Here is a 15,476-nt window from a genome sequence, read left to right as displayed (position 1 = left end):
CTGTGCTCGTGTCCTGGGCTTGTCCTCCTGTACTTCAGCCATGACAGTGAAACCATACAATGAAAATAACATACTCTGGGTAGAACTGTCCTACCCTCTGGGCCTGAGAATGAAGTATGTGAAGCAGAGATGCCCCGGGTAACCTGGTCATCTTCAGCCTGAAGCAGCTGGTCTAGCCAACCAGGAAACACTTACAGTAGAAATAAGTGCTTATTGTTACATGCCACTGATTTTGTGGTTATCGGTTATACACCAAAAAATTGACTGTTATATGGAATAATAGTAAATAGTAGACCAAGCTCTACCCTTCCCTAGTTGAGCTAGAATATCTATATCTGTAAAATGAGAGGTTTGCATTCACTGAAACCCCAGTTGCTTAACAAGATTTAAACTCATGATTCTTGAGTATGCCACTTCCCAGAAAATAGGTCAAAATATAACTGCTGTGAAATGAATACTAGAGAAGAATGGAGTGGAAAGACATTCTAGAACCTCCCTGATTAATTTTATTTTCTAAAGCAGAGAGAATGGGATTTGTTTGGATGGTGTTCTGTATAAATTTTGAAGGGTCTGCTGAAGGGAAGAAGTGTGTCAGGAGAGGAGGTGACCATGCCAGGTGGCTGCAGAGGACCCAGAGGGTAAAATGCTACCTTTTTAATAAGTCAGCCTTCAGGGAACTAGACTGATAGATCACATGCAGATTCTACTCACTCTGAACTCTCTAAGAACAGAGTATGTTCAGTACCTGCCGTAAGACAGTATTCAACATATGATGGGGAAGAGTAACAAGACTGAGTGGAAAATGGAAACTAAGCAGTGTTAAAATGGGAAATTTCTTTTTCTCTCCTTGCTTTTGCTTGAGTGATTTTACTCTTCATATAAGAGATTCCCTTTGCATGAAAGGCTAGACTGTGCCATATCTAAGCTCCTCCTTGACCCTAAAATACCATGACATCATACAAGACTGATTTTATTTGAAGCATTCACGTGTAAGAACTTCAGTGACCTCTAAGTTAATGGCAGGCACTTTAAGAGCTCTAACACCACTTAACTTACCTTCTGGGGGAAAAAAAGCGCAGAAATCTCTTTAAATACCTTTTGTACCTTTATTAGACACTAAAAAATTTCCTTTGGCCTCAGATATCCTCTAGTTATTCAATTGTAGTTTGAATGTATGCCAAAGACGCATTTCCACAAGAACAATGTATTTCTAAAAGTAAATCTGCTAATTAGCAAATTTAATACATTTATTTATAATAGAATTATTTTTCAGGAGGATTTTAAAATATAAGTTAAAATTTGTCATTTAGGCAATACTTTTAAAGAAGGAAATGTTCTTACGCAACATGACTGAAATGCTCTGGGGAGCTCTGAAATTATTTTTTCATTAAATAGAGCTGAAATTATGTGAACACCTAGAATATGAGGAAGAAAAGAGGAAAACAAAGTAGAGAACACCGGGGAATGGGAAAATAGACTGCAAAAGTAACAGTGATTTGTTCAAGGTTACCCAGTGAGTCAGGAACAGAGGAGAGAGTTGGGTCTATGCCAAGACTCAAAGCATATATACAATAATGGCTATGTGCTGAATCTGCCATTTTCTCCAGATGATACATTCATATTTCTTCCATATAGAGGAAGATAGTCATACTTACTATTCTTACCATTACCACGTCTACTCTCTAGCTCATGTTACTTTGTGCTTATTAAATAAAATGATAAATAAATAAAATCCTATCAATCAGAAGTTTACAAAGCATGGTTTCACATATATTATCTCATTGGGTCCTTACAACTATCTCTGAGGTAGGTACTATAATTCCTGTTTTATAGATTCATTTAGGTCCAGACAAGTACAATAAATTTTGCAAGAACACACTGCTATGAAAACTGGGGTGTTTTCACAATACCAAGCAGCTCAGCAAACCTCTCTAAAAGATCCTACTCTTAAGGAAACTTAAAAGGGTTTTACATTACATATGAAAAAGTAGAAAAAAAAGTGTTTTTTGAAGAACTCAAAGTCAGACATAAAGTTGATACTTAGGGAAATGGGAGCAATTTGATCAATTGTTATATATGGCTGATTGTCCTAGCAAATTAGTTGGGATACCAATGGATCATGTCTGTAGAGATCCTTAGATTCTACTGATATATTATTTGTACATGAGGCCATCTAGCAGTTAAGCCATGAGAACTCTACCAGAAGGCTTTGAAATTATAGAGATCAACCACAAGAAAGGAGTTGTATTTACAAAATCAAGTCTCTGGGCTCCTTGTCTGCTTCTTCAAAGCACTGCCCATCTGCTTTGTCAATGGACATAAATAAGGAGATTTTCTGTAGTAAAAACATATAATTCCTTAATAAATACATAGATCCCTGCTCCCAGGGTACTGAGGCATTAGTGACAAGCCGTCTTCCACTCAAAGATGCATGTCGTGAGGAGAAAGTAAGCAAACTTTATCCCAAACTGAGAGGCAGAAAATTATGGAGGGAAGGAAGAAACATAAGGAGCAGCAATGATAGGAGTTAAGATCTCAAACCCTATAGCCATCCTATCCAGGTTCACTTGGCTCTATGCAACCTTGAGCAAGTTATTTAACTTTGTAATGACTCAGTTTCCTCATCTGTAAAATGTACAATAATATATATTTCATTTGGGTTGTTATAAGGATTAAATGAGTAAGTATTTGTTAAATGCATAAAACAGTGCTGCGTATATGGTAATCTCAATGTTAAGTAAAGGAAAGTAGGAAGAGTGAGAGATAGAATAATGATATTATGTGTCTTTAATGCATTGCTCTGCTAAAGGAGTCCTTTACTTCCCACAGCTGAGCCACTTGATTCCTACCAGTAAACATAACCCTATTTGGGGTCTCACCCTAAACAACTCTTACTCAGAAAGATTTAAGAAGCTCTAGGTCAGTCGTTCAGGTGATTCAGCATTAAGTCAAGCTTGCTGTTATTCTTGTCCTGAGCCTGTGTCCCAGTTTTAGTTATTTGTTCCTGTAATCGAATCCCAGCCTTGTACCCCAGTTCCAGCATTCTGCTCCCTGTGGCTGTGTCCTGGCTTGCAGAACCTGCTCAGAACCTCCGATTCCTTTGAGGCAGACATCTCTCAAGGGGCAGCTTCTGGATTAGACACATTTTGTTTGGCACACACAATGTTTGAACTTTTGAAAATTAGTTGTCTGTATTTAAAAATTGCAAACTTTTACATGACTATTCAAATTTCCATCTTCTCTTGAAAAACTGAATAATCGGGTAATACTGGTCCCCATTTCCCATTGATACTAACCCACTGGAACCAAGTGGCAGCTGCCCCCTTTGGAAGGCTTTCTGCTCCATTTGTTTCTGTGATTTGCTTGGCCCTAACAGGCAGTTGAGGTTGGGGTCTAAGATTAAAAATAGCCTGTATTTACCAAGCACTTACTTTGTGCCAGCTACTCTTCTAAGTACTCCATATGCTTTACTCATTTAATCAAAGGCCAGGCTCTTGCCCATTGTCCCTGAAGCCCTCCTTCTTGCTTCAAACTCTCTGCATGTGTGTACTTGTGTCTGTCCTATCTTCTGAAGTCACAATCCCCTACTCATCTGCTAGGGCCACTCAGAAAGCCTTGTTCCATAATGTCAACCACTCACCCATATTGTGGCTATTGTCACTCTCCAATTTCCTCTAACCAGCCAGCCTGTGATATCAAGAATTTTAACCATTGTAGTAGCTGTATTTCTCGTACAGAACCCCAGACTTTGCTGATCTGCTCGCCAGATCCTATTATATCATGTTCCATGCTTTTACAAAACCATGCATTTCATTATATATAGACTTTACCCTAACAAAACTCTTACTCCAGTTTTGTTAGAAGTCCAGCAAAATCCATCAGCTACTTATTGATCATTTTACTTATGTTCTAGGCTTTGTCACAGAAATTGATTTGATTATTCCTTTATTAAGAAACCCAAAGAAGTTTGATTTTCTCTTCTATGAGCAACTCAATTTCTTTTAAGTGAACCACCTAGAAAACTAACAAAATTTCAACATGATCAGCTATGGTTTTTCTGGTGATAGGTCCTTGAGCTTTACAAAACAATGAATGAAAGAGGAAAATATTTGTATGACTAAGCTGAGTTTTAGCAAATATCAAAATAAAGTTCACAAAACTCATTCTACACATCATTTCATAAGATCACCTGTATTGGGTAAAACTAAATATGTACTGATTTTAAATTCAGCTGATTAAGTTCTACCATAGTTTTTAAAGAAAGTCTTAATAAAAGTGTTACTTACATAAGGAATCGTATCCAAAGTATCTGTGTTCACAATTATAGGAGCAGGGCTGGCCTATAAAAGAGAAGTAGAAGAAAAATTTTAAATAACAAGTACAACTGACCTTTGACCAATGGGAGGCAAACACCTTCCTCTTGTGCAGATGAAAATCCACATATAACTTTTGAGTCCCCAAAAACCTACCTACTAATAGCCTTCTGTTCACTGGAAGCCTTACCAATAACAGAAAGTCAATCAATACATATCTTGTATGTTATTTTATATACTGTATTCTTACAATAAAGTAAGCTTGAGGAATAATTATTTTTTCAAATTGTTGCAAATCTCCAAATTTTTCCAATGTATTTATTGAAAGAAACGTGCATAAAAGTGGACCTGCCAGTTCACACCTGTGTTGCTCAAGGGTCAACAGCAGTGTACTCTGAAATAGAACTGTGACCTTAATTAACAAAGAGCTCAGCAGTATTTCTTGAGGACCTGGAGAGGCACTGTTTCAGGTCTGTGGGGGGGTGGGGGGGAAAAATGAATGACTCAGAATTCCCTGCACCCTCCTCCTCCCTTCAAATATTTGTTTGCTACATTTACCACATAATGAAATGAAGTCAGCAATAGAACTTACACATATTTTCTCTTAAATTCTACACAACAGTGTAGGAGGTGAGGATTTGTGCTGAGTATGAAGTAAGAATTTCTAATAAATTGGGTGAGAGTTAAAATTTGTAACATTTCTTTTTAAAACAGCTATGGCAAAGAAATTTGATTTCCCTCTCACAGATGCAAAATTAAACCTACACCAATATTTATAGCTCTTCTCTTCAAACTGCTTCTTGAGAGTTATGTTGTATTCAATCCAAAATTGAAGAGTTCACACATCTTAAATATGTTTACCTATTATGCATGCAGTATCCTATCTTTGTCATTTATATAGCTCTAATCACATACCTTAAAAATCCTTGGATAGGGAATTAAAAATTAGTCAAAGACGCAGAAAATCATGTTGGATATGCTAAACTTTCTTTTTTAAAAAGTGTGTACAAACTGCAGTCATTTCCTTTAAAATTTAGCGGGTTTCTGTGCAAAGCTGATATAGGAATGCTACAAGCCAAGTCATTAGAAAATGAGAGATTGCAATCTCTATTTGCATCAACCAATCTGATTTCATGAATATTCAGTAGACCTAGCTTTATTTTCTAGTTTCTAGAATTTTCACAGGAACTTTTCCTTCATCCCCCAAAGGATATTTAATCTCCTTCCCAAATTGCAGATTTCATTTAGATAGAGGAAATGCTCTCATCATGATTAATTGAGAGCTGTCCTACACAACACGATGGTTTTGGCAACTATTCAAGCTTTGGGGACATTTCATTAGCTGCGCCCTCTGGAGTTAACAGAGTTAGCAGCTTTTTGATGTCAATCTGTGCCTATGGAATCCTAATCGAATGAAAAAGCAAATGGCACTCAAGCAGATTTTACAAAATGAAATTCCATGTTTTAACTAGAAACACTGGGCATTGAGAACATGGCCGTGGGTCAACATATCTACATAGTGGGTCACCCAGCTATTTATGGTTCATTAGTTAATTCCTAAAGCAAGTATCCTGTGCATAAATCAGGGCTTTGGAGAAAGATAGTTTACACTGGACCCCACAAAACAATAGTGCCTATTAAAAGGCATGTGGTGAAGGGTGAGGAACATGAGGTTTGGAGGCAGAAGACCTGGGCTCAAGAATGGTTTAGCAATTGGTTATGATTTGGCGCTGAGCAATTTCCTGATGTTTGGATCTGGGGGACAAGTCAGCTATAACCTTTGCCCCATTTTCCTTCTCAGTAGAATGAAAATCAAAATGATCACCTTCTGAAAAGGTTGTTTGAAGAATAAATAAGGTGATATGTTTTAATGTTCTTTGTAAACTTAAATTTCAAAATCAACATTAAATATTATTACCAGTTAGTGCCCCTTAAGATGGGCTATAGAAAGGATACCTTATTGGATGCTTTGTGAACTGCTTATACTCCAGAATTTGTTGTGAATGGCAACAATTGCACTAAAGAGAACTGATCAGCATGTGTGAATTATCATTTATTATCATTTATTAAATGCCTATTATTTGTCCATGTATAAGGATATACATATAAACCCTCATTTAATCTCTACAAAATAATATTGATCAGGCATTATTATCACTATACTTACATAATAGATGAAAAAATTGGGGCTCAGGGAAAATGAGAGCTGAGATTTAACACTGGCTTTTCTGACCTCAAAACCCATTTTTCCACAGTAAGCTGCTCCAGTATTTAGGTGGCTCCATCACAGGAGGCCAGCAGTGACTGGAGATCTCCAGCCAGAGCAGCATATAAGATCCAGGCAAAGCAAAGATCACCCTACAGGCAAAAGATACCTCAGGGTCCTGCACAGTAGCTGTTGAAAGCAATCTGGTGATGCTTGAATGTTTTCTGTTATTTGTTTTTTAGTTTTGATGATGTCTCTTTTAAGCTTTCCATTTGGTTACCAGGACTCCCAAAAACATTTGTGCCATGTCTCCTTGAATAGACTGAAAACTTTCTGAGTATCATACCCAATACTTGTATTTCCTCTTATTATCTAGTACAGTTTGATCAATAAACATGCATTCATTTTATTTGAGACTTTCAACCCGTTGTACCTTTGTTTTTTGCCTTATAGACTGCATTGATGTGGTCTGGGGATAAATTTTATACATAAGCCCATTTCCTAAACAATGCCATTTATCACATTTTGTAAGTTTATGTTGCTATTTTCCACTTCAGGTTTATAAATTTGGTCTTTACAATCAGACTCTATGATTAAAAAATGGCAAGGATTATATACTTTCCTAGAATTCTTCATAGCACTTGGGTACACAGAAAGAACTCAGTAAATACTTAGGAATTATTAACTAAATATAGCCATAAATATAGGTGAGGGTACACCTCTTTGAAAACTTTGAGGAGTATTTCTAAGATAACCCCAAAATTTCTTATGTTACCAACAAGACTGTGATTACTTTTCCAGTATCCACTATCCCTTCTTTCTTTCATCAGTCACTATCACTTAATTATCCAGCTTTTTGAAATAATAATTATTTCATAGCAACAGGATGTTGAAACTCTAAGTCCTGGAGTATAATCTACAATGTTTCATACAATCTACACTGCATCTACAAAGTACAAAGTCATGTGGAAAGTTCAGTGTTTCTTCTTGGTGCTAAAAAGATTCAGAAGCCACAAACAATACTTACATAGCTATAAGTTACTTAAAATGCATGAAAAAACAGAACGTGTGGATTGTGTGAACACACACACACCCCTCACATACACTGACACTGACAACTCTCTGGAATGAATGCCCAGGAGAAGGCGTGGGAGCTGTGAAGAGCACGTGATCCCAGGGCCCTGCTGCAGCCAGCTCTTTGAAGATCCCTCACTGCTCTGGGCCAGGACCCTCAGAGTCCTCCCCAGATTGTTTTCACAGATGCTTCTTGGACTCTTTTACCTTCTCAATGGCACACATCGGGAGGGAATAAAACTCCCAGTTGGGGGTAGCACAGAGTGCAGTAGAACTCCAAATATGGCTCATGAATCGGCTCTTCTCACCTCTTGGTCATTTCAGACCTCCCCTTCGCTCAGACTAGCCCCTGTATCTTTCCTAACTTTTCCAATCATGTGGGTCCATACCTAACTTGATCCAGTTTGGTTTCTGAGTCTTAAAACTAATTCCCTGGTTACTTTGATGGTTCCTTCTAAGCTTTATCTCCACACTTCACACTGCCCTGCTGTACATATCTTTTCTATCCATGTTGGATAAATTCTTTAACTGAACCCCTAAATCAAACTGGTGCCTCAGCAGATTCCTGTGTCCCCTTTCAATATGCTAAATTCCATAACTAGAAAGAGATTTTTAACAAATATTAAAACATCTCCTTCTATTAAGAAGCTTCAAGGTTTGTCTTTATAGTTTCAAAAATCTTTACCTGGATTTACATAAAGGCTTAAGAAAACTAATCTCTCTTGGGCAACCTAAACTATAAGATGTAAATGGCTTGCCTTTTGTATTACATTCTTTTCCATGTGGGGAAACCAGCTTAGAACAAGAGAAAAGAATAAAGGTAATCATAGAAAAGCTCTGGCAAGCGGATAGAATACTGACAAAACTTAAACTATTAGATCAAGTTATTCATTAATTCCAGCCACCTTCCTGTTCTTGGCTTCCATGGGACACCCAGATATCTTTATAGCACGTCAATAACTTTGCTCATGGTAGTAAAAGATACACTTCTGGTGCTTGCTATCAAGAGAGTGTCACTAATGAAGAATCTGACATAATGAATGCACATTTTGAAAGGAGTTCACTGATTCTGACTGGTGTGGTTACTTCTGGGTGTTTGTTAAGTGTCAGATCTGAGAAATAACTCTCATGTAAACGGGAGGATGCTTACCAGGCCAGCTACAGTGAGCTCTTTAAGGAAGATATTAGCAGGTGAGGTTTGGTGGCCAGTCAGCCAAATACACCCTCTGGGAAGCTTAAGTCAAAGTGCAGATAAACCAACGGGAACATAAAAAGACTGACTCTAGGCCTGTACCTAAACTTTAAAGAAACAAAGCAGAAAGGAAGAGAAAACCACATTGTATCAAGGGATCTAGGTACAATAGGAGCCGAACAGTAACACTGATACGGCTATGAATTGTGCAGATTTCAAATGACCTGGGACCTGCAGCAAGCAAAGGCAGGCGGGTGTCCGTAGGCCAAATTAAACAGGAGGTAACATATGGCAAGAATAATATGAGAGCTGCTTTTAGGGCCTAGTGCCATTGACTTATCTTCTTAGCCTTAAAGGATAAGGCTCCTGAGTGGGCAACAAGGAACGTGGGCCCTAAAAATGGCTTTTATATATGGCATGGCATGACACCTTGAAACAAAGTGGAAGCCATTGAAAGTTTAAAAATGAGTCCGTTTATGTATGTATATGATTTTTACAGAGAGGGCTAGAGATTCCAGAACCTCAAGGTAAATATTAAGTGGCTTAGACGGCCTGCCACAAGGCACCGTATCAAGTCTTTTAGCTTCACAGTTCACGCAGAGGGCTCGCATCAGGTGAGCCCCAATTAGACCACAGCCTAATACGAATCAAGAGAGAAGAATATTGGGGTTGCTATGCATATACTCAATTGCATCTGAAATGAGATATCTAACCTTAAGTACTGAATCGCTATGCTAAGCTTTGAACTCAGGATAACTTTATTTTATATTAGACTTTCTCCTTAACCCTCCATCGTGTTGGCCCATTGTGGAAATAAAAAATGTGATGTGGTGAGATGGGGGGGCAGACTTTTGCCTCAGTTCCCTGCCTCTAATTCTCTGCTGGAACTGAAACCCTTTCTTCCATCTCTTTTTTCCCACAGTCTGTTGGATTGGAGCCCCACATTCCGAGGTGTTGGCAGGGTCCTACTCCTACTTGAAGGATTTACGAGGATCCTGCAAATTGCCTGGCTGAACAGCAACACTGTCTGGAGTCACATGGTACAAATGACCCAGACACCCTTAGGTCTCCTGCTATATTAACCCTGAGATGGATACTAATAAGGGCAAGCATCTATTTATATCAATTAACTTATTTAATAATCCTTATATAACTCAATGAGACAGGTACTGTTATTCTCAATTTACGAGTGAGTAACAAAGGTTAACTAACTTTCCCAGGGTCATACATCTAGCAAACAGGCCATCTTTAAACCCAAACGATCTGGCTCAGGGTCTGTGATGCTCTTGACAACCAGGCTCTACTGCCTCCTAGGAACAAATCCGACTCCACCAGAACTCTTTGGCTTCTAACTTTTATTGCTCACCAACAACTCAGAGGCCAGCTCAAAGCCAAATTAGATTTATCCACTTTGGTCCCGGCTGGTGCCAGAACCCCCCCCTTCTCACTCTGGCCAGTTACTACATCCCAGGAAGTCATGTGAACAGGCTTGCAGGAGTCATGACTTAGAAGAAAGCCAATGGCAGAGATACACCCAGGCTGCCTGATTCAGGACTTTTTTTGAGTAAGCACCAAAGAAAACTTTAGGTAAATGACTAATTAAAGGCATATTGATGGTTGTATGAGGGGAGGAAGAACAAAATAGGAAGAACAAATCCACTCTAGATCACTGAATTCTACCCTTTCATTTTACAAATACGAAAATAGAGGCACAAAAAGGAAGTTGCATGTCCCAGGTTTCACTTACTTTGTATAAAAAATGAAGAAAGGATAATAACAATAATAAAATATTGAGCATTTATTGAATGACTATTATGTTCCAGGGGCTTTGGTAAATTCACCAATGAACTTATTTCTCAGAATTCTAAGGAAAACATTGTTGTTCCCGTTTAAAATGAAAGAAAGATGAAAAGCAGGAAGGGGAGGTTCAAAGTGTCTAAGTCACTTGCCTAAGGTCACAAATCTAAAAGGCACCATAACCAGGGTCAAATCCACATCTTTCTAACACAGTAACCCTGCTGATAAACTACCACTGTCTCCTGAGTCCCTCTCCTGAAGTTTTCTAGGCTACCAGGCTGGAAATTCAGTCATTTTCTGCCCTGAAAGTTGCTCATTTCTCTTTTACAATCTGAAGAGAAAATTCTCACTCTACTGACTCAGATTCAATTCCCCAGTTCCCAGTGGGTTTCTAGGGCCCTGCATCTCTTTTAATCCCCCATCTTAAAAAATGGGACAATGCTATTTTCCAGTTAACCTATTTACTAGGAATTTAACGGGAGAAAAAATGCATGTGCAGGGAAAGAGAGGTGCTCTGCAGATGCACATTTACATTATTTATCATTATGCTTATTTTTTGCTTTCCTGGATTTTCTTCTCCTTTTCATGGTCCCTCTCCACAAGACCAACAAGGTGCATGCTGTTCAGTCCACTACAGCTCTGGATCATCACCAGTAATGAGCACCAAGTGGTTCTGGCCTGCACCCTGGTTTGCCCTTATTGGGCAGAGACACAGGGCCCACCTCCTCACAGGTGAGGTCACTGAGGCAGTAACAGGTGGTGTGTGAGCAAACAGTGTGAGTGCCTGAGGCTTGGCTAGCCAAGGCTTTATTTGCAGGCCCATGGTTATGGCAGAGTACCCAATGGGAGCAACTTTGGGGGAAGTGAAGACCGCGGTCCCTCTCCCTGGCACTTAACAAAATGCAGAGATGCTTACCTACCTGGCATGGCATCAGCCTAGCTCAAAAAAGAGAAAGAAAGAATGGCAAATTCATGTTTGGCTTGAACTCAATTCAACTCTGCTTGCTCTAGCTCTGTTAGTAGTAAAAATAATATTATCCTCACATTACAGAAAACTGAGGCACAGAGATGTTAACTGGGTGACGTCAATTTGCTCAATGTCACCCAGCTGATAATCACACGGCCAAAAGTCAAACTGTGAGTCTGGTAGTGGGTAATCTTAACAACTGCAAAATGTTCGCTTCTCTATGGAGATTGGGTAAGTATACAGTAGTCTGTTCTAGTTAACACAATTTTGTTGACTGATTCTTGAAAGTCCACCAACCCTTCGGATTAAAGTGTTAATGTACCTGCTTGCTCCTCCTTTAAAATATAAGGTAGTGTAATATTTTTCAGAAAATGGATGACATCCTAATGGCTAAGTTAAGCTGAGTTGGGTATCTCTTCATCGCTAGTACAGAAAAGATGGGGCAGTTGGAGAATGAGACACAGAGAATAGAGACCTGGGAACTCCGGAGAGTTTTCTTTAGAATAAATCCCATTTTGATAAAGATAAAAATTGCTTGAGCTGTCAGTTATAAAGACTTCTCAGACCTCTATCCTGCACCCTTGCCCACATACTTCTTCGTACTTAGTATAAAGGCTAAAATGCATGACTTACCAAAACTAGGTCTGTGATCATCATTGAAGGTCCAATTAGTCATTACATTGTACTGACCACAATGACTATGCTTTGTAATTATAGAATGTGTTCACACACATTAGATCATTTAATTTCCTCTGAAAGAGGGAAGCGAACTAACATTGATTGAGCAAGCACCCACTGTGTGCCAGACAAGTATTCTAAGCTTTTAACCTGTATTTTCTTGTTTACTTCTCATGAACCTCTGAAGGGCTGGTAGAATTTTCTTTTGTCTACAGATAAGTAAACAGAGACTCAGAGGGATTCAGTGAATTTCCCAATGTCAGAGTTAGAGAGATGCAAAGCTGGGGTTCAAACCCAGGTCTTTTGACTCTAAAACCCTTGCTTCTCTCTATTTGTCTGTGACACCACAAGTCTCACTGATTCACACTGAGCTTTTACAAACCTAACTACTTTATTTATGCAAATGTTCTCTGAAGATTGCACAAAAATGTAGTTATTAACTCAAATCTCAGATGTGGTTTAGTCAATGTGCCCCATGCCACATAACCATACATACTTAATTCACTGATTCACTCTATGTGGTGCTATTCCTGGAAAGATCCATGTGGATACCATCTGCTCCTTTTTGCGAAGCCACCGAAGAGCTATAGTCTTAGCGGTAGAGTTGTATTTTCCAGACTTAGATACCAGAATTCTGAGCAAGCTGTCAATCACCTGGTTCATCAGGCTACAACAGGGCCTGCTTCTTCTGCAGAACAGGGATTAGGGCATTGTACACAGTAGGTGATCATTAACTAGCTGTTATTTAGTTTCTTTCCCTCTTCTTTTCTCCCATCATGCCAGGAATCTCACTATTCCAAACACACAGCTTGCTCATGCCTACCGTAAGGTTCTGTTTATATTTCTTCTCACACATCCTGAATCCTGGTCCCCTCTCTTACCCGTGGAACCAAATTCTTCACATCCTACAGGGACAATGCAAAGCTCCAGCCTCTCCATGGAAGTTTCCTCGATCCTCACTGCAGATCTCAATCTATCCCTCCAGCTCCCTAAATTTTAAAGCACTTATTATTTGTACTACTCCAGGTCACACTGAGTTATAAATACTACAGGAAAGAAATTATGTGAAAGCACTAAGCCCTGACATTCACAGTGAATGTTTCCTTCTGTTCTTACACATGTGGATGACTAAGTGGTTCACGTGTCATATTTGTATCTCCTTGCTGAAACTGTCATCATTTTGAGAGCAGGGCCCTGGTCTCCATTTCTTCATCAGCTACCTCCACCTACACTCCTGAATTGCTTGGCATTCAACATACTCGCAAGATGTTTTTGTTAAAAGGTTTTAAGAGGTCTTTAAAGGGGTAACTGTGCACTGCCCTCTAGTGGCTAGTTCTTGTACCGCACAGCCTGGTGCTGTCGATGTCAGTGTCTGGAGCCTGTCATGCGCTGCTATTCTGAACCATGACATGTAAATTAAGGAAAGTTACAAGCAGAAAGACTCTACTATGCCTACCATATGTTGGTCCTTTATGCTCATTTTTTTCTACTTCTCATTAAAAACCTAGGAATTACATGCCATGATTATGCTCATTGTACAGATGAGGGGAGTGAGGCATGACTGCATAACACAACTTGCTCAAGGTCTCTGGGCTCCTAATAGTGGAGCCAGAGCTCACTCTTCCTGACTCCAAATATATTTTCTTGTCATAGCACCATCCTTTATGGAGTAAGGAAGGTAGGTGCTGGAAATGTTCCCTGCTCTAACTTACTATCCCAAAGTACATTTCAGAAGTTGGAGAGGTGGAAGGAAGCTTGGAGTTAGGTGGAAAGCTAAAAAAAAAAAAAAAAAAAAAAAAAAATCAAAAATTGTGAAAAAAGCGAAATGCCATTCTAAGAATAGCTGAAACTTTTCAGATGAATGTGAAGACATATCCAAAAAGATCCACCCCAAACTAGACATTTATTTAAAGCCTCATGTTTTATCTTTAAAAATTCAAATAATTTTAATATTATACTCTATAACCATCTACTTTTTTAATATAAAAATAATGTCTGAAGTTATTTATATTGGAGTAAACCTGACATCTCAGATAGTTTCTGCATGGCTATCAAGCCTCAGGCATTCTGTGTCCCTGGAAGTAACCACAACTCAGTTAAGGGATTATGTCACTGGTATAAAGATGGGAAACAGGAGATCTCAGTTTTTAGACCTAGCAAGTTCAGTAACTCAGGGTGAAGAGACGATTAATGGAGCATCCCCATTTATTTCTATGTTTGAGGAGTAAAGAGTGAAATGGATGACCTCTGAGTCTATGTCTCATCAAGGACCTGATTTCACTCATCATAAATTTTGCTTTGCCGGGAAAGGCTAGAAAAAAGGCAGGGATGCTATACAAGTCTTCCTTCTGGGTGACGATGATCTCTCCTTTAATTATTCAGGTTCACAAAGTTAGAAGAAATGATGTTAAGAAAGGCATGCAGAAATGACAGAAAAGTCAGACTAGAAAAAGCATGAAGTAGCTTTTAATGAATCGGCTGAAGGATGAGGTTCTGTATGTCTTAGATAAGACGCCTCACAAATCCATTTGTGATTGTCTCGCTCTATGTTTATAGCCTGTATTTTGTTTTTCTGTGATTCAGTGAATTTTCTGGCTTCAAGACCATGCAATTAGTGGAAAAGAATTCTCTTCCATATTAAGGAGTCAACAAGATTGAAGTAAAGCAGAGAGTTATTGCCAAGCTCTTTCTTCTACCCTTCCTTGCCTTTCTCCATGTTCTGTGAGACTTAACTCCAGAAAAAAATTCCCTAACATTTAAGCTCTGCTTTCATTTCTGTCCCTATCAACCATCATTTGATACTAGACCATATGCACAAAGATTAAAACACAATAGGGTTAAGCCATAAAGAAAGTTTTAAAATATTTCTTATCTAGAATGGTTCCTTTGTGGGAGAAGACATGTTAGGGAGAGAGACGAGGAGGAGGTGTGAATTTGGCTTACTTTTTCATCGTTAATCATCTCTAATGTGTTCACATCTCACGTTGGTCTAAAAGATGTCTCAACACCTGCCCATGAAGGATGGCTCTTGTGCTGGGTTGCAGAAGGAGCACAGTAAAGAGCATTTTAGTTCTATTTCCCTTATTTTAAATTCTGATAACATCTATAAGTCTCTCAATTTCCCTTCAATCTATTTTTTCTCCAAAATTAATATTCTACTTGGAATTATTTTTAATATGGGAAAACATGGATAAAGAGTAGATAAAAAGAACTGCATCAGGACTAGAAAAATAGAGGTCGGCTAACTGC

General features: G+C 38.7%; 1 protein-coding gene across 17 annotated transcripts in view; it reads right to left on the bottom strand.

Annotated features, from left to right (window-relative positions):
• The window catches only part of DLG2 (discs large MAGUK scaffold protein 2), a 1,871,010-nt gene that overhangs the window by 629,468 nt on the left and 1,226,066 nt on the right, over positions 1-15,476 (bottom strand). For all 17 annotated transcript variants that reach the window (XM_073215942.1, XM_037010570.2, XM_037010571.2 and 14 more), the window contains one exon: positions 4,287-4,340. In XM_073215942.1, the coding sequence (XP_073072043.1) occupies positions 4,287-4,340 (54 nt within the window). The remainder of the gene's footprint in view (positions 1-4,286; positions 4,341-15,476) is intronic.

Source organism: Manis javanica, chromosome 11 (genome assembly GCF_040802235.1).
Source record: "Manis javanica isolate MJ-LG chromosome 11, MJ_LKY, whole genome shotgun sequence".
In the NCBI taxonomy this organism is placed as follows: domain Eukaryota; kingdom Metazoa; phylum Chordata; class Mammalia; order Pholidota; family Manidae; genus Manis; species Manis javanica.
This window is presented reverse-complemented; position numbering and strand designations above follow the sequence as displayed.